General features: G+C 47.0%; 1 protein-coding gene across 2 annotated transcripts in view; it reads left to right on the plus strand.

Moving 5' to 3' along the window:
* Window positions 1-25,239, plus strand: part of LOC147706151 (uncharacterized) — a 162,924-nt gene that overhangs the window by 113,457 nt on the left and 24,228 nt on the right. The window contains exons 1-2 of one of the 2 annotated variants that reach the window (XM_086932585.1): window positions 14,089-14,185; window positions 21,013-21,156. In XM_086932585.1, the coding sequence (XP_086788711.1) occupies window positions 14,107-14,185; window positions 21,013-21,156 (223 nt within the window). In that variant the 5' untranslated portion in view covers window positions 14,089-14,106. Of the gene's footprint in view, window positions 1-14,088; window positions 14,186-21,012; window positions 21,157-25,239 lie in introns of those variants that run through there. The other variant, XM_086932586.1, reaches the window with a different exon arrangement.

The raw sequence follows: 25,239 nt of genomic DNA on the forward strand, positions 1-25,239 counted from the left end.
TGCCACATAATACAACATCTGCTGCATAATAAGACAATGTTAACTAATAAATTGCTTGTAGCTCAAATAAATCAAATGTTACTAAACAATGTGATGTGATGCTGCGAAGTGGAGGGCCCTTTGCAAAGGTTGACTGATCACCTTTCTCACTGCTGCATTTGTGTGCTACACTGGTACTAATAAGGCATCATCTTTCCAGAGACTGTTAGCATGTGTAATAATTTTAAAATAATACATTATCAGAAAATATACTGCATTACACTGCAGCCTTTTTTTTGTTGCTGCGTTATTTTGGCAACACTTAGGCATACATTTGTCTTCCTTTGTTGCAGTCGCCCCAAAGCAGGCAGCACATGTTAAAAGTGCTTGTGAATGAAGCAGAGAGACTGTGAAGTTTGCGAACTTAGGGGCATATTATCAAGGGGGTTTATCTCCACTTTTTAGGCTTTAAAAGCCAAGAAAGCGGAGATAAAATTATCTCCCTATTACCAAGCTGTCGCTAACACCAGTTAGCGACAGCTAGTAGGAGATAGCGACCATCTTGGGCCCCACTTTGCATGTCAGTGATATTTATCACTAATGAGATGCAAAGTGGGCGTGCCAAGATGTTAGCGACTGAAAACAGTCGCTAACATCGCTATCTCCTATTACCAACTTTTGGAGATATTCGCGCTAAGCGGGAATATCTCCAAAAGCTAACACCTGCCCTGAGCAGTTCTTAGCCATGTTATCCAATGGGAGGTGGATAACATGGCTAAGAGCATTTGCTCGATAATGCATGAATATCGCTGACTTTTCAGCGATATTCATGCATTTCGGCCGTTTTTTATCGCATTTGCGATAAACCTTGTTAATAGCAAGGTTTATCTGCGATAAAAATCGCCGATGTGCGGCGATAATTTTTGTCTCTAAACAAGTTAGAGACAAAAATTATCGCTAGTTGTTGGTAATATGCCCCTGAGTTTGTTGTGCTTGAAAATCATGCATTGCCGATCCCTGGTGAGTTGAAGCTACTGCTGAAACAAGGCCAATGGCGGTACCAATGGGTGAGGCGGACTGTTCTCAAAGGCAGGGCCGGCTTTAGCGCTGGTGGCGCCATGTGCAACAATGTTTGTTGGCGCCCCCCAATAACTGCCTTCGCCACAGAGTCCCTCTCTACCACCTTTTAACATTGGCCCTCAAGTCTCCATAACCTCACTCTCTCTCTCAGATGCATTTAATTGATTTACAGCACTACTCATACCAGTGTGTTGTGTCAGAGCACTTTACATCACACACATTACACAGAGACAATCAATTATACGTGTGTAAATCACTATATAGGAATTGCTACATAAGACAAAAGACTACAAAGTGTAGGATTCACATGGCATCCATACTAGTAGGCAATATTTTTTAACAGTGATTGGTCTGGAGAAACACAAAGTCAGAATTTAAAACGTAATACCATGGTTAGGGGTTCTCTTTAATAATCAGAATTGATTTCTATGCAAATGACCACTTGTTGCAACATTAGGTTAATCAAAGACTTGGGGAACAAACATAACGCTCTAATTTATACCTTGCAGTTTGCATGCAGCTCTTAGATGAAAGTTAATAGCTCCCTGTTGTATGTTAGGATTTTAACTTATAAACTGCAAGTAACAAAAGGATCTCTCTGACAAAAGCAGCAACCCACTGACCTATTTACATTGTGTCTACTTTGTGATCTGCATGGTACATGTTCTTTGCAGCAGGCACATTACCCTCTGCACTACCTTTTTATGAGTCAAAACGTCCGCTAGACAAAACTCCGATCTCTCTCTAGGAAGAACATTAATCATCAGAGTTATCATGACATTTTTATTGTTGCCGAAAATTGCTGGAGGAGAAGGAGGCAGCAAATGCTTTTAAAACCATAATATACTTGCAAACACGGAGCCCCCACCCAAAGTCAGCACCCGGCGCAGTCACAACGGTTGCACCCCCCCTAGAGCCAGCCCTTCTCAAGGGTCCTGTGTCCTCAGTGACAGAATCCCTATTGCTCTAAGGTGTGCTTCTTCATAGGTCTGCCCGCAAGACTGGTGGTGACCTTCAGTATGGATTGTGGTGGACAGGCCTTCAAGGTGAACCCACACTTGCCATCGCTAGGGTCTAGCTGCTTGAGCTACACCACCTGAGCTTCTACGGTCTTGCAGGGCCTTCTAAGGTCTAGCATGGGAATGAATCCCTCAGGATAGAGGTCTGGGGACTGGTCATGTAGGCTGAACCTGGTTCCCCAGTTCCAAATTCGGCAACTCTGAACATAGTGCTACATCCGTTCAGGGCCGGACTGGCTACCGGGCAGTTGTGTGTGCTGCCGAGCTGGGGGCTAATTTCTCTGTGGTGGGGGCTTATTTCGTTGATGGGGACCTGCGTGCGCATTGAAATAAAAAAAGCAAAACGAATTTCGTTTTTCATCGCAGGTCCCTATCAACGAAAACAGCCCCCAGCTCGGTAGCACACACAACTGCCCGGCAGCCAGTCCGGCCCTGCCCCCGTTGAACACCATACTGCCCAACTGAGAGAAACTAGCACTGCCTTCAACTACAACCCAATTGTGCCCCGCTGTAAACACCTGGACGTGACTCAATTCAAATTACACACTAACTAGGCAAGATAAATATGCTGCCTAAAAACAAAGTAACCTGCAAACAAAACAGTTGATGGACCGAATGTGGATCAATGTCACACATTCACCCCAGTCCGAAGATCTGGGCCCAAATCCATCGTTTTTTTGCACCCCACACCACCCTGGGTTAGACAATGGCGATATGCAAATCAGCTCTGACCCTGTGCCCCATGGGAACAGTCCAGTCCGAACTACAAAAGCCATGTCCTTCCCAGAACGGAATCAAGCATCCGAGGACCGGACCGGTTTCGAGGTAACACCTTTCATCAGCCCGGCTAGCTTGACTCCAGTGGTGTGGAGTGCCTGGGACCCACGTCTGAGCATCCCCAGCGCACTTAGGGCGGAATTTGCAAACAAAACAGTTGATGGACCGAATGTGGATCAATGTCACACATTCACCCCAGTCCGAAGATCTGGGCCCAAATCCATCGTTTTTTTGCACCCCACACCACCCTGGGTTAGACAATGGCGATATGCAAATCAGCTCTGACCCTGTGCCCCATGGGAACAGTCCAGTCCGAACTACAAAAGCCATGTCCTTCCCAGAACGGAATCAAGCATCCGAGGACCGGACCGGTTTCGAGGTAACACCTTTCATCAGCCCGGCTAGCTTGACTCCAGTGGTGTGGAGTGCCTGGGACCCACGTCTGAGCATCCCCAGCGCACTTAGGGCGGAATTTGCAAACAAAACAGTTGATGGACCGAATGTGGATCAATGTCACACATTCACCCCAGTCCGAAGATCTGGGCCCAAATCCATCGTTTTTTTGCACCCCACACCACCCTGGGTTAGACAATGGCGATATGCAAATCAGCTCTGACCCTGTGCCCCATGGGAACAGTCCAGTCCGAACTACAAAAGCCATGTCCTTCCCAGAACGGAATCAAGCATCCGAGGACCGGACCGGTTTCGAGGTAACACCTTTCATCAGCCCAGCTAGCTTGACTCCAGTGGTGTGGAGTGCCTGGGACCCACGTCTGAGCATCCCCAGCGCACTTAGGGCGGAATTTGCAAACAAAACAGTTGATGGACCGAATGTGGATCAATGTCACACATTCACCCCAGTCCGAAGATCTGGGCCCAAATCCATCGTTTTTTTGCACCCCGCACCACCCTGGGTTAGACAATGGCGATATGCAAATCAGCTCTGACCCTGTGCCCCATGGGAACAGTCCAGTCCGAACTACAAAAGCCATGTCCTTCCCAGAACGGAATCAAGCATCCGAGGACCGGACCGGTTTCGAGGTAACACCTTTCATCAGCCCGGCTAGCTTGACTCCAGTGGTGTGGAGTGCCTGGGACCCACGTCTGAGCATCCCCAGCGCACTTAGGGCGGAATTTGCAAACAAAACAGTTGATGGACCGAATGTGGATCAATGTCACACATTCACCCCAGTCCGAAGATCTGGGCCCAAATCCATCGTTTTTTTGCACCCCACACCACCCTGGGTTAGACAATGGCGATATGCAAATCAGCTCTGACCCTGTGCCCCATGGGAACAGTCCAGTCCGAACTGCAATTGCCGCCCTAAGTGCGCTGGGGATGCCCAGACGTGGGTCCCAGGCACTCCACACCACTTGGAGTTAAGCTAGCCGGGCTGATGAGAGGTGTTACCTCGAAACCGGTCCGGTCCTCGGATGCTTGATTCCGTTCTGGGAAGGACATGGCTTTTGTAGTTCGGACTGGACTGTTCCCATGGGGCAACAGGGTCAGAGCTGATTTGCATATCGCCATTGTCTAACCCAGGGTGGTGTGGAGTGCAAAAAAACGATGGATTTGGGCCCAGATCTTTTGACTGGGGGAGTGTGTGACATTGATCCACATTCAGTCCATCACTTGTTGTTTTTGCAATTGCCGCCCTAAGTGCGCTGGGGATGCCCAGACGTGGGTCCCAGGCACTCCACACCACTTGGAGTTAAGCTAGCTGGGCTGATGAGAGGTGTTACCTCGAAACCGGTCCGGTCCTCGGATGCTTGATTCCGTTCTGGGAAGGACATGGCTTTTGTAGTTCGGACTGGACTGTTCCCATGGGGCAACAGGGTCAGAGCTGATTTGCATATCGCCATTGTCTAACCCAGGGTGGTGTGGAGTGCAAAAAAACGATGGATTTGGGCCCAGATCTTTTGACTGGGGGAGTGTGTGACATTGATCCACATTCAGTCCATCACTTGTTGTTTTTGCAATTGCCGCCCTAAGTGCGCTGGGGATGCCCAGACGTGGGTCCCAGGCACTCCACACCACTTGGAGTTAAGCTAGCCGGGCTGATGAGAGGTGTTACCTCGAAACCGGTCCGGTCCTCGGATGCTTGATTCCGTTCTGGGAAGGACATGGCTTTTGTAGTTCGGACTGGACTGTTCCCATGGGGCAACAGGGTCAGAGCTGATTTGCATATCGCCATTGTCTAACCCAGGGTGGTGTGGAGTGCAAAAAAACGATGGATTTGGGCCCAGATCTTTTGACTGGGGGAGTGTGTGACATTGATCCACATTCAGTCCATCACTTGTTGTTTTTGCAATTGCCGCCCTAAGTGCGCTGGGGATGCCCAGACGTGGGTCCCAGGCACTCCACATCACTTGGAGTTAAGCTAGCCGGGCTGATGAGAGATGTTACCTCGAAACCGGTCCGGTCCTCGGATGCTTGATTCCGTTCTGGGAAGGACATGGCTTTTGTAGTTCGGACTGGACTGTTCCCATGGGGCAACAGGGTCAGAGCTGATTTGCATATCGCCATTGTCTAACCCAGGGTGGTGTGGAGTGCAAAAAAACTATGGATTTTGGCCCAGATCTTTTGACTGGGGGAGTGTGTGACATTGATCCACATTCAGTCCATCACTTGTTGTTTTTGCAATTGCCGCCCTAAGTGCGCTGGGGATGCCCAGACGTGGGTCCCAGGCACTCCACACCACTTGGAGTTAAGCTAGCCGGGCTGATGAGAGGTGTTACCTCGAAACCGGTCCGGTCCTCGGATGCTTGATTCCGTTCTGGGAAGGACATGGCTTTTGTAGTTCGGACTGGACTGTTCCCATGGGGCAACAGGGTCAGAGCTGATTTGCATATCGCCATTGTCTAACCCAGGGTGGTGTGGAGTGCAAAAAAACGATGGATTTGGGCCCAGATCTTTTGACTGGGGGAGTGTGTGACATTGATCCACATTCAGTCCATCACTTGTTGTTTTTGCAATTGCCGCCCTAAGTGCGCTGGGGATGCCCAGACGTGGGTCCCAGGCACTCCACACCACTTGGAGTTAAGCTAGCCGGGCTGATGAGAGGTGTTACCTCGAAACCGGTCCGGTCCTCGGATGCTTGATTCCGTTCTGGGAAGGACATGGCTTTTGTAGTTCGGACTGGACTGTTCCCATGGGGCAACAGGGTCAGAGCTGATTTGCATATCGCCATTGTCTAACCCAGGGTGGTGTGGAGTGCAAAAAAACGATGGATTTGGGCCCAGATCTTTTGACTGGGGGAGTGTGTGACATTGATCCACATTCAGTCCATCACTTGTTGTTTTTGCAATTGCCGCCCTAAGTGCGCTGGGGATGCCCAGACGTGGGTCCCAGGCACTCCACACCACTTGGAGTTAAGCTAGCCGGGCTGATGAGAGGTGTTACCTCGAAACCGGTCCGGTCCTCGGATGCTTGATTCCGTTCTGGGAAGGACATGGCTTTTGTAGTTCGGACTGGACTGTTCCCATGGGGCAACAGGGTCAGAGCTGATTTGCATATCGCCATTGTCTAACCCAGGGTGGTGTGGAGTGCAAAAAAACGATGGATTTGGGCCCAGATCTTTTGACTGGGGGAGTGTGTGACATTGATCCACATTCAGTCCATCACTTGTTGTTTTTGCAATTGCCGCCCTAAGTGCACTGGGGATGCCCAGACGTGGGTCCCAGGCACTCCACACCACTTGGAGTTAAGCTAGCCGGGCTGATGAGAGGTGTTACCTCGAAACCGGTCCGGTCCTCGGATGCTTGATTCCGTTCTGGGAAGGACATGGCTTTTGTAGTTCGGACTGGACTGTTCCCATGGGGCAACAGGGTCAGAGCTGATTTGCATATCGCCATTGTCTAACCCAGGGTGGTGTGGAGTGCAAAAAAACGATGGATTTGGGCCCAGATCTTTTGACTGGGGGAGTGTGTGACATTGATCCACATTCAGTCCATCATTGTTGTTTTTGCAATTGCCGCCCTAAGTGCGTTGGGGATGCCCAGACAGGCACTCCACACCACTTGGAGTTAAGCTAGCCGGGCTGATGAGAGGTGTTACCTCGAAACCGGTCCGGTCCTCGGATGCTTGATTCCGTTCTGGGAAGGACATGGCTTTTGTAGTTCGGACTGGACTGTTCCCATGGGGCAACAGGGTCAGAGCTGATTTGCATATCGCTATTGTCTAACCCAGGGTGGTGTGGAGTGCAAAAAAACGATGGATTTGGGCCCAGATCTATTGACTGGGGGAGTGTGTGACATTGATCCACATTCAGTCCATCACTTGTTGTTTTTGCAATTGCCGCCCTAAGTGCGCTGGGGATGCCCAGACGTGGGTCCCAGGCACTCCACACCACTTGGAGTTAAGCTAGCCGGGCTGATGAGAGGTGTTACCTCGAAACCGGTCCGGTCCTCGGATGCTTGATTCCGTTCTGGGAAGGACATGGCTTTTGTAGTTCGGACTGGACTGTTCCCATGGGGCAACAGGGTCAGAGCTGATTTGCATATCGCCATTGTCTAACCCAGGGTGGTGTGGAATGCAAAAAAACGATGGATTTGGGCCCAGATATTTTGACTGGGGGAGTGTGTGACATTGATCCACATTCAGTCCATCACTTGTTGTTTTTGCAATTGCCGCCCTAAGTGCGCTGGGGATGCCCAGACGTGGGTCCCAGGCACTCCACACCACTTGGAGTTAAGCTAGCCGGGCTGATGAGAGGTGTTACCTCGAAACCGGTCCGGTCCTCGGATGCTTGATTCCGTTCTGGGAAGGACATGGCTTTTTTAGTTCGGACTGGACTGTTCCCATGGGGCAACAGGGTCAGAGCTGATTTGCATATCGCTATTGTCTAACCCAGGGTGGTGTGGAGTGCAAAAAAACGATGGATTTGGGCCCAGATCTTTTGACTGGGGGAGTGTGTGACATTGATCCACATTCAGTCCATCACTTGTTGTTTTTGCAATTGCCGCCCTAAGTGCGCTGGGGATGCCCAGACGTGGGTCCCAGGCACTCCACACCACTTGGAGTTAAGCTAGCCGGACTGATGAGAGGTGTTACCTCGAAACCAGTCCGGTCCTCGGATGCTTGATTCCGTTCTGGGAAGGACATGGCTTTTGTAGTTCGGACTGGACTGTTCCCATGGGGCAACAGGGTCAGAGCTGATTTGCATATCGCCATTGTCTAACCCAGGGTGGTGTGGAGTGCAAAAAAACGATGGATTTGGGCCCAGATCTTTTGACTGGGGGAGTGTGTGACATTGATCCACATTCAGTCCATCACTTGTTGTTTTTGCAATTGCTGCCCTAAGTGCGCTGGGGATGCCCAGACGTGGGTCCCAGGCACTCCACACCACTTGGAGTTAAGCTAGCCGGGCTGATGAGAGGTGTTACCTCGAAACCGGTCCGGTCCTCGGATGCTTGATTCCGTTCTGGGAAGGACATGGCTTTTGTAGTTCCGACTGGACTGTTCCCATGGGGCAACAGGGTCAGAGCTGATTTGCATATCGCCATTGTCTAACCCAGGGTGGTGCGGAGTGCAAAAAAACGATGGATTTGGGCCCAGATCTTTTGACTGGGGGAGTGTGTGACATTGATCCACATTCAGTCCATCACTTGTTGTTTTTGCAATTGCCGCCCTAAGTGCGCTGGGGATGCCCAGACGTGGGTCCCAGGCACTCCACACCACTTGGAGTTAAGCTAGCTGGGCTGATGAGAGGTGTTACCTCGAAACCGGTCCGGTCCTCGGATGCTTGATTCCGTTCTGGGAAGGACATGGCTTTTGTAGTTCGGACTGGACTGTTCCCATGGGGCAACAGGGTCAGAGCTGATTTGCATATCGCCATTGTCTAACCCAGGGTGGTGTGGAGTGCAAAAAAACGATGGATTTGGGCCCAGATCTTTTGACTGGGGGAGTGTGTGACATTGATCCACATTCAGTCCATCACTTGTTGTTTTTGCAATTGCCGCCCTAAGTGCGCTGGGGATGCCCAGACGTGGGTCCCAGGCACTCCACACCACTTGGAGTTAAGCTAGCCGGGCTGATGAGAGGTGTTACCTCGAAACCGGTCCGGTCCTCGGATGCTTGATTCCGTTCTGGGAAGGACATGGCTTTTGTAGTTCGGACTGGACTGTTCCCATGGGGCAACAGGGTCAGAGCTGATTTGCATATCGCCATTGTCTAACCCAGGGTGGTGTGGAGTGCAAAAAAACGATGGATTTGGGCCCAGATCTTTTGACTGGGGGAGTGTGTGACATTGATCCACATTCAGTCCATCACTTGTTGTTTTTGCAATTGCCGCCCTAAGTGCGCTGGGGATGCCCAGACGTGGGTCCCAGGCACTCCACACCACTTGGAGTTAAGCTAGCCGGGCTGATGAGAGGTGTTACCTCGAAACCGGTCCGGTCCTCGGATGCTTGATTCCGTTCTGGGAAGGACATGGCTTTTGTAGTTCGGACTGGACTGTTCCCATGGGGCAACAGGGTCAGAGCTGATTTGCATATCGCCATTGTCTAACCCAGGGTGGTGTGGAGTGCAAAAAAACGATGGATTTGGGCCCAGATCTTTTGACTGGGGGAGTGTGTGACATTGATCCACATTCAGCCCATCACTTGTTGTTTTTGCAATTGCCGCCCTAAGTGCGCTGGGGATGCCCAGACGTGGGTCCCAGGCACTCCACACCACTTGGAGTTAAGCTAGCCGGGCTGATGAGAGGTGTTACCTCGAAACCGGTCCGGTCCTCGGATGCTTGATTCCGTTCTGGGAAGGACATGGCTTTTGTAGTTCGGACTGGACTGTTCCCATGGGGCAACAGGGTCAGAGCTGATTTGCATATCGCCATTGTCTAACCCAGGGTGGTGTGGAGTGCAAAAAAACGATGGATTTGGGCCCAGATCTTTTGACTGGGGGAGTGTGTGACATTGATCCACATTCAGTCCATCACTTGTTGTTTTTGCAATTGCCGCCCTAAGTGCGCTGGGGATGCCCAGACGTGGGTCCCAGGCACTCCACACCACTTGGAGTTAAGCTAGCCGGGCTGATGAGAGGTGTTACCTCGAAACCGGTCCGGTCCTCGGATGCTTGATTCCGTTCTGGGAAGGACATGGCTTTTGTAGTTCGGACTGGACTGTTCCCATGGGGCAACAGGGTCAGAGCTGATTTGCATATCGCCATTGTCTAACCCAGGGTGGTGTGGAGTGCAAAAAAACGATGGATTTGGGCCCAGATCTTTTGACTGGGGGAGTGTGTGACATTGATCCACATTCAGCCCATCACTTGTTGTTTTTGCAATTGCCGCCCTAAGTGCGCTGGGGATGCCCAGACGTGGGTCCCAGGCACTCCACACCACTTGGAGTTAAGCTAGCCGGGCTGATCAGAGGTGTTACCTCGAAACCGGTCCGGTCCTCGGATGCTTGATTCCGTTCTGGGAAGGACATGGCTTTTGTAGTTCGGACTGGACTGTTCCCATGGGGCAACAGGGTCAGAGCTGATTTGCATATCGCCATTGTCTAACCCAGGGTGGTGTGGAGTGCAAAAAAACGATGGATTTGGGCCCAGATCTTTTGACTGGGGGAGTGTGTGACATTGATCCACATTCAGTCCATCACTTGTTGTTTTTGCAATTGCCGCCCTAAGTGCGCTGGGGATGCCCAGACGTGGGTCCCAGGCACTCCACACCACTTGGAGTTAAGCTAGCTGGGCTGATGAGAGGTGTTACCTCGAAACCGGTCCGGTCCTCGGATGCTTGATTCCGTTCTGGGAAGGACATGGCTTTTGTAGTTCGGACTGGACTGTTCCCATGGGGCAACAGGGTCAGAGCTGATTTGCATATCGCCATTGTCTAACCCAGGGTGGTGTGGAGTGCAAAAAAACGATGGATTTGGGCCCAGATCTTTTGACTGGGGGAGTGTGTGACATTGATCCACATTCAGTCCATCACTTGTTGTTTTTGCAATTGCCGCCCTAAGTGCACTGGGGATGCCCAGACGTGGGTCCCAGGCACTCCACACCACTTGGAGTTAAGCTAGCCGGGCTGATGAGAGGTGTTACCTCGAAACCGGTCCGGTCCTCGGATGCTTGATTCCGTTCTGGGAAGGACATGGCTTTTGTAGTTCGGACTGGACTATTCCCATGGGGCAACAGGGTCAGAGCTGATTTGCATATCGCCATTGTCTAACCCAGGGTGGTGTGGAGTGCAAAAAAACGATGGATTTGGGCCCAGATCTTTTGACTGGGGGAGTGTGTGACATTGATCCACATTCAGTCCATCACTTGTTGTTTTTGCAATTGCCACCCTAAGTGCGTTGGGGATGCCCAGACAGGCACTCCACACCCCTTGGAGTTAAGCTAGCCGGGCTGATGAGAGGTGTTACCTCGAAACCGGTCCGGTCCTCGGATGCTTGATTCCGTTCTGGGAAGGACATGGCTTTTGTAGTTCGGACTGGACTGTTCCCATGGGGCAACAGGGTCAGAGCTGATTTGCATATCGCCATTGTCTAACCCAGGGTGGTGTGGAGTGCAAAAAAACGATGGATTTGGGCCCAGATCTATTGACTGGGGGAGTGTGTGACATTGATCCACATTCAGTCCATCACTTGTTGTTTTTGCAATTGCCGCCCTAAGTGCGCTGGGGATGCCCAGACGTGGGTCCCAGGCACTCCACACCACTTGGAGTTAAGCTAGCCGGGCTGATGAGAGGTGTTACCTCGAAACCGGTCCGGTCCTCGGATGCTTGATTCCGTTCTGGGAAGGACATGGCTTTTGTAGTTCGGACTGGACTGTTCCCATGGGGCAACAGGGTCAGAGCTGATTTGCATATCGCCATTGTCTAACCCAGGGTGGTGTGGAATGCAAAAAAACGATGGATTTGGGCCCAGATCTTTTGACTGGGGGAGTGTGTGACATTGATCCACATTCAGTCCATCACTTGTTGTTTTTGCAATTGCCGCCCTAAGTGCGCTGGGGATGCCCAGACGTGGGTCCCAGGCACTCCACACCACTTGGAGTTAAGCTAGCCGGGCTGATGAGAGGTGTTACCTCGAAACCGGTCCGGTCCTCGGATGCTTGATTCCGTTCTGGGAAGGACATGGCTTTTTTAGTTCGGACTGGACTGTTCCCATGGGGCAACAGGGTCAGAGCTGATTTGCATATCGCTATTGTCTAACCCAGGGTGGTGTGGAGTGCAAAAAAACGATGGATTTGGGCCCAGATCTTATGACTGGGGGAGTGTGTGACATTGATCCACATTCAGTCCATCACTTGTTGTTTTTGCAATTGCCGCCCTAAGTGCGCTGGGGATGCCCAGACGTGGGTCCCAGGCACTCCACACCACTTGGAGTTAAGCTAGCCGGGCTGATGAGAGGTGTTACCTCGAAACCGGTCCGGTCCTCGGATGCTTGATTCCGTTCTGGGAAGGACATGGCTTTTGTAGTTCGGACTGGACTGTTCCCATGGGGCAACAGGGTCAGAGCTGATTTGCATATCGCCATTGTCTAACCCAGGGTGGTGTGGAGTGCAAAAAAACGATGGATTTGGGCCCAGATCTTTTGACTGGGGGAGTGTGTGACATTGATCCACATTCAGTCCATCACTTGTTGTTTTTGCAATTGCTGCCCTAAGTGCGCTGGGGATGCCCAGACGTGGGTCCCAGGCACTCCACACCACTTGGAGTTAAGCTAGCCGGGCTGATGAGAGGTGTTACCTCGAAACCGGTCCGGTCCTCGGATGCTTGATTCCGTTCTGGGAAGGACATGGCTTTTGTAGTTCGGACTGGACTGTTCCCATGGGGCAACAGGGTCAGAGCTGATTTGCATATCGCCATTGTCTAACCCAGGGTGGTGTGGAGTGCAAAAAAACGATGGATTTGGGCCCAGATCTTTTGACTGGGGGAGTGTGTGACATTGATCCACATTCAGTCCATCACTTGTTGTTTTTGTTTTTTTAAAAACAAAGTAACAACATCCTGGAAAAAGCAAACACTCAAGGAATGCAAGATTAAGTAAAACCTGAAATGTCAGCAGGAACAACACCGTTACCTTAATGCTTTTACACTCACTATTCAGAAATCAGTGAGTGCTTTTGCTTTAAAAGTTAGGGACATGACTACAGGGCCCTGAATGGACCCATTTCAATGTTCATTGCTTATATCCTTAGAAAACGTAAGCAGTATGGTTTAAAAAGACCACATCCGTGAACACAGGGCCGCGGTACACATTTTGTTTTCCAATCCACCCATCAATCAGGCATTGCAGTACCTCCAGGATTGGTGCACTTCCCCATCCAGGGAAAACAAGAAAACAAAAGTAGCGCTTCATTGGCAAACTCTGTAAAAGTGATGCTAATGTGTTTGGGTGTGAATAAAATCAATCTGGCCAATTTACAACCACTATGTCTTGTTTTATTTAGTTAGTTATTTATTTTTCATATTTTTAACCTTTATTTCCGAGGCTGCACTTTGGAATAGAAAATGTCAGAAAAGACGACATTTACAGCAAAATATTTTTTTCATTTTTGGATCCATTACAAAGGGGAACAAATAAACGAAAGGAGGAAAGAGGAGGTGAGAACTGTTTCTTGAAGTCACAGTTTTCAGAAAGTGAGGAGGAGCTAGAAAGAAAGAGAGGGAATAGATGGATGAAAGCAAGGAGGGGGGGACTGCCGATGGCAGAGCAGAAGTGGACACTGTCCTTGTCTTCCCAGGGAAGAAGGAAAAGACAGAGTCCTTTTACTTCTCTGACCACCCACCCGTCCCCAGACGGACACAAACGCCCAGCCTTATCTGTAGGCCATCGCTATTTCTGCCGCACTGGTATGCATTTTTAAAAATATAAAAGTAGGGGAACAGAATCTTTTGAATTAAAGAAGTAGGGGCATGCCTTGCCCTTCCGATCCCACCCACTTCGACCACTGCTCCAATACCAGCATTTGCCCTGTATGGCCAAAAAAAGCCGTTTGGAACTTACACCTTTTGGATTTTTGCAGAACAACCCAACTTTGTACACTGCACCATTTTGAGGCAAGTGGGAAACAGACTCGATAGTCTGTGGCTCACTGGCACATCCCAAGGAGGATATGTACGGCCAAACAGGAAATGCTCCCATGGCAAAAACACATGGGTGGATTGTGAAATACCCAACCAGGAAAGGCCAAACAAACTCAACCTGTTGTTTCCCATGCCAAACCCACCCGGCGGTGCCTTTGGCGAGGGCATAAAAGCCCAGACTCGGTGAGGCCTGCAGTCAAACGGATCACAGCGTCACCATGAAACCAGGGTGCAGCACATCCTTCTTGCTGCTGGCAGCGGCCCTCGCCCTCTGCGGGCTGCACGCGGCACGGGGAGGTGAGTACTGTGCCACTTACGGCAAGGGGAGGGTGGGGTGGGAGTAGAGGTGAGTATAGTGATTGTCAAAGCCTCATAGCTGACGTGTCAGCTCCTCAAAACCTTTTGGGGGTTCCAGGTGAGCTCAGAGGACGGTGAGAGGAGGCCGAGGAGACTTTCGGAGACAGGTGGACACCGGACAGTGACTGTGAGCGGGAGGCGAGTCTTTGTGAGAGAAGTTAGTATCTGTACTGGGGGTGACGTCATAACGTTGAAAGCCTCTCTTATTTGAAGGGTCAGTTTTGCAGTTTTGATAACGCGCAGCCGACCCGAAGGTATGGGAGCGCTTTACGTGAGCACCAGGTACATTTAGACAGGGATACATCATATTTCTTTGTTTTTAAGCACAGGGGGATTAAGTGATTTGGCCAGAATCACAGGTTGTTGAGCCAACACCGACACTCGAACCTGTCTCCCCAGCTCCGAACTAGGCAGCTCAGGCTTTTACACCACATCCTCTCCCCTTATTTTTTCCTCCCAGTGCTCATAGTCTCAGCCTCCCACCTGGAGGTACATTATCTGTCATCTTGGATAATTAAGGTATCAAAGATACGAGTTGATTTTTTTCAGCAGCTGGAGAGAAAGAAGCCAATATGTAGATACATCTCCACACAAAAGAGTTACACATACATAGATAATTTGACATGATAAACATGGATAATTATGAGATATAAAATTGTACTGGATAAAGTCCCATATGTACATGCATGGATACATATTTTTCAACACAGACTTACCGATTTGGCTGTACATTGAAGTTTTTTAAAAGTGTATTTATTATTTTTTTTTTTATATTTGACTCCCAATATTTCAACAGTGGAGCACTTTTACCTATGTGATTGCTATAATCATATTTACACATTGTGACAGATATGTGTTATTACAGGAAAGTAAATCCATAAGCATACACTAATCATCTTACATTTTATTGATGTACTAATCTACTTATATATGGATATAACCATTAAGTTATAGATATATGTATGCATATAATATTTTTTTTATTTACATTTTTAATATATTTAATTACTTATTTTCATTCCTCTAACAAGCAAAACAAATATACATACATATATATATATATTCAAAATAGGATATCCATTCATTCCCAAGGAAATCATCCGGCACTCAAATTGTATGGACTTTGTTTTCATCATTCTACGCTGTTTTCCTGAAAAAAAAAAAATTACTGAACCTACCTGTATGCTGGCTCTTTGAAGTTGGGACAACTTTTACGTTGGATTTGTTTACCGGCCGGTCCCGATCGCGGAAGAGCCCTACCACATGGAAGTGGTCCAAGCTGCAGTCACATGGCATACAGCAGGAATTGGCAGGCAAGGTCGTTTTTCAGGATGTTATTTGCAGTGCAGAGTAAATTGAACATTTTCCAGACCCACTCCGGTTTTAATTTCGAAGTATTATTTCACTCTGGCAGCAGCTCACTGCAGCATGATTTATTGAACTACTAGCACCAGCAGGCCCTGGGGGCGCCAACGCCCACTGGAGCAGGTGCTATCATTGAAATACTCTGAAAGCTCCACACAGAGTTTACAGAAGCCTCTGAAGAAATGCTCAGGGGAGCATGAAACACGTCAGGCTTGTACATTGCATGGACTTTGTTTTCATCATTCCACGCTGTTTTCCTGAAAATAAAAACAAAATTACTGAACCTACCTGTATGCTGGCTCTTTGAAGTTGGGAGAACTTTTACGTAGGATATATATATATATATATATTTTTTTTAAACTTGAAGGCAGAGGTGTCGTCTTTCGTGAGTGGCAGGACATTTGTTTACCAGCCCTATCTGAAATTGATTTCTTTGAGGCAATGTATGTAAGTAATTGACTGACACAAACACAATAGATAATGTAGTCTGTGATGGTTATTTACTGAAGTGAAGTGACAATGAAAATGCGAGAATATCTCTGAACCATTTAAAAATGAAAACTGTACATGCTTGAGATACTGCGGACTGCATTTGCTTCTAAACTAAGGAATTTAAAAACACAACAGGTATTAATTAGAACTCACTTAAAATGAAGTCATCCTCAATATCTGTTTACCATGTGCCTTAAAAGACGAATGAATAACTACCCTGCATTTGCATATGACTAAGACACGGGAGGGTTGAAACGCGTTATGCAGTATTATGCCTTGATTAAAATAAATTGAATTTTAGCTTACATACCGGCTGGTTGGCTCAATGCGCTACTTGATGGAGGAGTGTTGTTCAATATATAAAATACTAGCAGCTCGTCCCGACGTTGTCCGGGTATGAATTGCTGCCTGCCAGTAGTATATTGTTTTGTAGGATTTCGTTTTGATAGCATTTCTTATCTGTGACAGGTCTGTGAAACGCTCCCATTCACAGTGCACTGCTGATGCACTTAAGAGTGCGCGTTCAGTAGTGTGTGAACTCGAATTTCCCTACTTTATTTTTCCTTGCAATATTATATAGCGCGAACTCGACAACATGGCATGAGCACAATTTACATTACAGAACACATTCATTTGTGGTAGGCACGCGAGACAAAGTGATTTGCCTGGAAACACAGGATGTTAAGCTGACGCAGAGATTCGAACGTAGCTCCCCAGCTCTAAAGTTCGCAATTCTAGAATTTGTGGCAGGAGGTGTGTCTAAAAGTGTATGTCGGTGCTGGCCATGAATGAGAGATACCTGTGCATTTTTCAAATGGGTGGTGAAAAAATATGAGTATGTTGCTGGAGATGTGGGCCGCAGTACCACCAATGTACTTACCAGGGGAGGGTAAACACCCATTCTTTCCGCATACCATCATTCCGCATACTTTCATTACGAAAGTACCATGACTCCGCAATGCCATTATAACGCATGGCATTACATTTTATATGCTTTTACCACGCATACATTTACAACGAAATTCGTTGTAAATGCATGAGTGGTAAAAGCATGTTTTTTTCAAATGTTTGGATAAGGTAAGTATGGGTATAGGGGTATATGTTTTGGGGTACTGAGGTATATGTTTTGGGGTGTTTGGGTATTTTAAGGGTTCAGATATAGTTTTGGGTTATGGGGTACAGGGGTAGTTTTAGGGTTTATGGATAGGTAGGGGTTTTGGGGTACAGGGGTATTTTTAGGGTTCACGGCTAGGTTTGGGTTTTGGGGTAAGGGGCATTGTTAGGGTTCAGGGGTAGGTTTGCACTTTGGGGTACAGGGGTATTTTAAGGGTTCAGGGCTTGATTTGGGTTTTGTGGTACAGGGGTATTTTTAGGGTTCAGGGCTAGGTTTAAGATTTGGGGTACAGGGATTTTTTTGGATTCAGGGGTAGGTTTGGGTTTTGGGGTACAGGGTTATTTTTAGGGTTCAGGGCTAGGTTTGGGTTTTGGGGTACAGGGGCATTTTTAGGGCTCAGGGGTAGGTTTGGGTTTTGGGGTACAGGGGTATTTTAAGGGTTCAGGGCTAGGTTTGGGTTTTGGGGTACAGAGGTTTTTTTAGGGTTCAGGGGTAGGTTTGGGTTGTGGGGTGCAGTGGTATTTTTAGGGTTCAGGGCTAGGTTTGGGTTTTGGGGTACAGGGGTATTTTTAGGGTTCAGGGGTAGTTTGGGTTTTGAGGTACAATGGTATTTATAGGGTTCAGGGCTAGGTTTTGGTTTGGGGGTATTTTTAGGGTTTAGGGATAGGTTTGAGTTTTGGGGTAGAGGGTATATTTATAGGGTTAAGATGGGTTAGTGTTTAAGGGTGTTGGGGTATTTTAAGGAGTAAGGGTTGGTTATGATTATGGGGTGCAGGGGTATTTAAAGGGAGCAGGGTGGGATTAGCACAAGATATGAGACATGGCATGAAGGGCGGTACGTTCCACACGCCCCCAGCACACGCCCACAGCACAACAAAGACACTCCCACAAGGGACTACTTTGCTGGCACGGTTCTTTTACCTTTTAAATGTATATGGTGGGTGTCCGCATAGCCTATGTCCTTCTGCTGCAACTGCCCTTTCCAACGCTGTATTGGGTGTTGTGATTGGTGCTGTGGTTCCTGAGATTACCCGCCTCAAAGGTTTGGGCTCTCTCTTTATTATATTAGTATAGCAGCCCGTCCCGACGTTGTCCGGGTATGAATTGCTGCCGGCCAGTAGTATATTGTTTTATAGGAAATCATTTTGATAGCATTTCTTATCTGTGAAAGCCCTGTGAAACGCCCGATTCACAGTCCACTGCTGATGCACTTAAGAGTGTGCGTTCAGTAGTGTGTGAACTCGAGTTTCCCTACTTTATTTTTCCTTGCAATATTATAAAGCGCGAACTCGACAACATGGCATTAGCACAATTTACATTACAGAAGAACACATTCATTTGTGGTAGGCATGGGGAGACAAAGCGATATGCCTGGAATCACAGGATGTTGAGCTGATTCGAACGTAGCTCCCCAGCTCTAACCTATCCCTAAACCCTAAAAATACCCCTGTACCCCAAAACCCAAACCTAGCCCTGACCCCTATAAATACCCCTGTACCTCAAAACCCAAACCTACCCCTGAACCCTAAAAATACCCCTGTACCCCAAAACCCAAACCTTGCCCTGAACCCTAAAAATACCACTGTACCCCAAAACCCAAACCTACCCCCGAACCCTAAAAAACCCCTGTACCCCAAAACCCAAACCAAGCCCTGAACCCTAAACATACCCATATACCCCAAAACCCAAACCTAGCCCTGAACCCTAAAAATACCCCTGTAACCAAAACCCATACCTATCCCTAAACCCTAAAACTACCCCTGTACCCCATCACTATATCTGAACCCTTAAAATAACCAAACACCCCAAAACATATACCTCAGTTCCCCAAAACATATACCCATATACCCATACTTACCTTAGCCAAACATTTAAAAAAAACATGCTTTTACCATTCATGCATTTACAACGAATTTCATTGTAAATATATGTGTGGTAAAAGCATATAAAATGTAATGCCATGCGTTATAATGGCAATGCGGAGTCATGGTACTTTCGTAATGAAAGTATGCGGAGTGATGGTATGCGGAAAGAAATTTGCGGGATAATGGGTGTTTACCCTCCCCCGGTAAGTACATTGGCGGCACGGCGGCCCACATCTCCAGCAACATACTCATATTTTTTCACCACCCATTTGAAAAATGCACAGGTATCTCTCATTCATGGCCAGCACCGACATACACTTTTAGACACACCTCCCGCCACAAGTTCTAGAATTGCGAACTTTAGAGCTGGGGAACTACGTTCGAATCTCGGCATCAGCTCAACATCCTGTGATTCCAGGCAAATCGCTGTGTCTCCCCGTGCCTACCACAAATGAATGTGCTCTTCTGTAATGTAAATTGTGCTCTTGCCATGTTGTCGAGTTCGCGCTATATAATATTGCAAGGAAAAATAAAGTAGGGAAACTCGAGTTCACACACTACTGAACGCGCACTCTTAAGTGCATCAGCAGTGCACTGTAAATCGGGGCGTTTCACAGGCCTGTCTCAGATAAGAAATGCTATAAAAACGAAATCCTCCAAAACAATATACTTCTGGCCGGCAGCAATTCATACCCGGACAACGTTGGGACGGGCTGCTAGTATATAATAAACAGAAAAAGAGTTGCCCCTTAAATGAGATCGCACACACAGGTTGGTTCAAACGCTGTATTGAACAAGAATGACAAGCATGGACAAAATCCTCTTTAAAATGACCTGCATTACGCCCTTCTTTGTGGGCAGTTTTCACAAATGACGACAAACGAAGACCGCCAGTACATCCCCTTTAATAGTTCTTGTTAATTACTCTCATCTGCCTCAAAGTATCGTGGGACTGGTAGTCTGTTTCCTCCCCATGTGGGTCGCAGCTGTCAAATGTACTTCACCAAGTTCTTAAATCCCAACAGATGTCTCACAAAGTCGCTCTCGTAAATAACAAATCACTACCTGCTCCGCAAAGTGCTTCCCTAATAAGCAGCTGCAGACCCACTCAGGTATATATATATATATATATATATATATATATATATATATATATATATATATATATATATATTGTGCATTCCGCCGTCTCACCTAGCTCCGAAGTAACACCCAGCCAGGGTAAGCACCACTCGGACACGGACCAGTAAAGTTTATTTTCTTATTTATTCAGTGCAGAAAAAAAAAAAAAAAAATATATATATATATATATATATATATATATATATATATATATATATATATATATATACATATATGGAGAGAGAGAGAGAAAGAAAGATACGGTATGTTTTTATTATTTAATTTGATTGATTTATGTATTACTGACTGTGAAATAAAATGATATTGAATATTGAACATTTACACATCATTTCTATAAATTCATATTTATAGGTTGTGATTTAAGTGAGCATGATAGACAGAGATCCATAACTATGTAGTCAAATACTTATATGGATGTGTATTATGTCCAGGAGAGGGATTAAGGGATGTTGACTCTTTGAGCGAGGAAGGGGATGCGGACGTAGGCCATGCGGATCTAAGGTTCAAGTTGGACCAGCATAAAGGCTGGAGACCCTTATTAGAATTTTAGTTGAGAGCTATGGGTGGGGCATTGACTTCGTTGGGGGGTTGAGAGTGCAAGTTATTGTGAGGCAATGCCACCTCTGTTTGAAAGGAACAGTTTTCTCATTCACTGGCTCCCACCTCCTGATGCTGACTTACAGGGTAGAGAATGCAGTGTCTGTTGCACAAGAAATGTGTCCATATAAAACAACTGTGAACTATAAATGTACTGACGCATGGCTCTTATTGCTTTTGGGTTCTGACAGAGAGGCCTGGAGTGTGTCCAGGCGAGAGAGTCCATGTTAAAGATCCATTTGTGGATTTGTACTGTGAGAAGGATGAAGGCTGCCATCTGGTTCAGAAGTGCTGCTTGGACAATGAGGACAGGTTTTGCAAGCCTCCCGCTAAAGGTACATATGAATTCAGCATTTTGTTTTCTTCCCAACCTGAATACTGCAATATCAATACATTCAAGTTCTGATTAAGATTACATTTTTAGGAGGCTTCACTTTAGAATTTTAAGCCTGGGTTTGATGACATCGCACAATTGCAACACTAACACATACGTGAACAAAATCGGACTTCCGGGATGCTATAGATGCATTGAGTTTGAAATTATTTTATTGTTGCGTTTGGGATACAAAGACTATGTTTTGCACAAGGGATAACTGTATCCCCAAAATTTTAAACAGTAGACATAAAGACAGCCCAAAAGCACAAAGGTACGTTAGAAAAAACATACAACATATGGTAAAGCAACAAATGAACGGGACAGTGACCCGTGAAAACCGCACCCCCTACTCGTTCACAGTGTACATCAAAGAGATCTATATGTTACAAGGCTGTGTGCACTCACTATAAGCACCAGCTGCACAGGGATAGGACCATATGGTCAGATGTACTAATAACACAACCAGTGGTGTACCCCGAGAGATATCAAATTTCAAATATTTTCCCATTCTTCGGTTTATTTTCATTTGTAGGAACATTCAATGGTTACAGCACAAAACAGCCAATACGTTTCCTCGAACGACTGGACTTCTTCAGGGCTGTAACATAATTAAATGTACAGTACATAGATGCAAAATAATTGCTACGTATAAGTGTAATATTCAACAGCAACTAACAATACATTACATATGACATGATAATGAAAATATCACATAAAGAGAAACCATACTCCGAACCCAAGGACAAAAACATTTACCACTTACAGCCACTTTGCAAGATAGCATTAAGTCTCCTGAGTATAACCCCAGTCACTCCCTTATAATCTTTGAGAAAAATGTTAATATGCAGATATAGCATACATATACATTCAAAAGAGAGGAAAGACGGGCCAACCATAATCTATTGAATTGTTGATTATAATAAACAAATACTTATGTGACGAAGTGCTTGTGATTTGTTTCTCACTTGTTTATTTGAGTACAAGTCATCTATTTAAAATAGTTATTAAATATTATGCAGGTAGATGCTCTATATTCAGTACAATCTTAGAAAGAATGAGAGATAAAAAAAAGGGACAAGGGTCACAACCACTATTCCAAAATCCAGTCAGTTATGCTTGCTGTATGCGCTCAAGTTGATGTATATCATACAATTTGAATTACTTAGCATAATAATGTGTATTCCATGAACATCTAAAGGCCAAACAGCCATTTAGAATCCACCCGTCGGTATGAAAGGTATTTCCAAGTTCATGGATGGAAAGTATTCAGTTTGGAACTTGTAATAACAAGAGTATTTGGGGAAGTCAGCCCCAAAAATCGGTGACTAGAGATATAATATGCTCTAAATTATGGTAGCAGGAGATTTTAATTGTACATTTGAGCCGTTGGATACTGATGATCTGCTGGGAATCGAGGATGACAATATCAAATGGGTTTCCCCCCCCACTAAATCTCCCCCCTGTTAAAAGATGGACACAACCTGTGCTCCCAACTCAAGGCCCTCGCTGTAGAGTTCGGTTTGAGGGCAGTTAATGGCAGAACGTCATCGGATGGACAGATCACGTATATGTATAATAGAACTAGCTGCCAATCTCCCATTGATTATATTCTCGTCAATGTGAGGCTTTGGGGGGACCTGATTGACATGTGCATGGGCACCACCACAGAAAGCAACCACAACCTCTCTGCCTAACTATGAATTCTTAGTAGGAAGTTCCTCATCATTTAATGAACACGTTTCCCCTAATTACCATCAGAGAGATCATCTCCTCGAACTGTAACAGGTTTTTAAAATGGCGGAAGGTAGACCTGCAAGAATCTAAGATTGTGGGTATACATCATGACCTGGCTGCTGGCACACTTGAGCTTCAGGACTCTAGCCCAAGTGGGTTTGCTGATGTTCCTCTGGTCCACTCTCACATCGTGGACAGACTTCAAACATACTTTCTAGCGCCTATCCTGAGAAATAAGTCCAGTGTGCCAGCAAAAGGGCCCCATTTGTGGTATACTAAAGACTGCACAGGCAAACGACTATTGTTAGCTGCAGCAATCAAAGACAAGAACTACCCCTTGATTAGGAAATAAGTCCTACAGAGCTGCTCTGCATCAGGGAAAGCTAGAGTGGGAGGAATCCCGCTAGCAGAAACTCAAGGAAGCTAGTTTGTCCAAGGATGCTAAACTATTCTGGACTTTAGTCACTTGGGGCAGCAAGTCAGGGGTACGTCCGCCTCCTAACTACATCAAAGGCCAGGAGTGGTACAACCACTTTTGTGGCCTCTATTCAACAACTGAGGCTATGCCTCCTGCGGAGCTTGACGCTTCTCTTGGGTTCCACAGTGATGTTGAGCTTTTTGACCAAGCCAAGATTGAGGCCTCAATAGGCAGAGTAGTGCCCTCCAAGGCAGCAGGACCAGATGGTTTGCCAGGCGGTTTGTTTCTCGCAGACATCCCGAACTGGGCACATTATATTCTTCTTCTGGTAAATGCTATAGCCACCACGGCTGCTATTCCTGGGTCCTGGAAAGGCGCAGAGGTGGTTCCGCTTTACCGAGATGACCCCTCAAATTACAGGCCCATTAGTCTGATTGATGCTCTGAAGAAGGTCGTTGGCACAGTCCTCCTGCAGAGGATCCAGCTCTGGGTAGAACATGATGCCATTCTTTCACAGTATCAGGCTAGTTTCAGGCCAAGAACAGAAACAATTAACCAGGATTTTTGTTTGCTACTTATCTTCTAGAAAGTACTGGTGATCGGCAAGGGCAGTCTCTACTTGGCAGTCATTGATCTAAAGACTGCCATTGACCTAGTCCCAAGGAGCAGATTGTGGCTGATGCTTAAAGAAATGGGCATCTCTACATTATCCTTACCCTCCTGGTCTAGCTACATGAAGGAAATTATGCCCAGGTCAGATGGTGGGGAGGGTGAAAGGACAGCTGACAGAGCGCATCCCATTCAACAGGGAAGTTCGACAGAGCTGTGTTTTGGCTCCCACCTTATTCTCTCTTTATATGAACGGGTGGTTAGCTTTGTGCAAGAAGGCCCAGCAGATGCAGCAAACCTAGGGGGTGAAAAGGTTCCAACCCGCCTCTTTGCTGACGACACCTTACTGGTGTCCACGACCCCAGAAAGGTTGCAGCGACTGCTCAATAGGTTAAATTTTTCTGTGAAGACAGGGGGTTGGTTAGCAGCCCTTAACTAGGTCCGATATCTCTGGAAAGGGTGAGCACATTTGACTATCTTGGTGTCCGACTTTCTGACAAATTGTCATGGAAGCCCCACCCATCGAAGATGCTGCTGGTGCACAAGTATGTAGCTGGAGTACTCAGGAGGGAACATTGCCTCTCACACACCAAACTGGTGGCCCCAGCCCTCCAGGTTTATGATGCCAAAGCAGTTAGTGCAGAATTGTATGGAGCAGAGCTATGGGGATTTGAGGATACCCAGGATCTCTGTAGATCCGAGTATAAGTTCCTCAGGGACCTGGTGATGTTGCCCTAAAACGTCCCCCTTGCCAGTCTAATGCTTGATGTGGGGAGGCGATCATTTGGTGACATAGCAAGGTTGCGTTCACTCCTCTTTTGGGCTTGCATTAGGCGGGCCACCAAACTCCTTCCTTATGCTGTAGCACTTACTGAGATGATACAATTAGACACTGGCTGCAAAATAGGCTGAATTTCCAATGTTAGGAAAATTATGTCAGCCTTGGGGCTTCAAGCGCACTGGGATAGGCAGTATCCACCAACGAAAGCAGAGCTCAAATGCCTTTATTGAGAATGGGTGGATCATCAAGAAACCTGTAAACCGAATTAAGGTAGCTTAACGGCAGAATTTTATCTTCAAAGGCAGACTAGATACTTAAAACCCTTTTTAGATACTATCCAGGCCCCACGGAACAGGATGTTCTACAACCATTTCTGGTTCAGCACACTTCTTGTCGGTGAGACAACAGCGAAATGGCACCCACACAATCAAACACAAAAGGTCTGCCCATGTGGTAGGGCCCGGTTAGAAAGTGTTGCCCATGTTTTGTTTGCATGCACG

This window comes from Lissotriton vulgaris, chromosome 7 (genome assembly GCF_964263255.1).
Source record: "Lissotriton vulgaris chromosome 7, aLisVul1.2, whole genome shotgun sequence".
NCBI lineage: Eukaryota > Metazoa > Chordata > Amphibia > Caudata > Salamandridae > Lissotriton > Lissotriton vulgaris.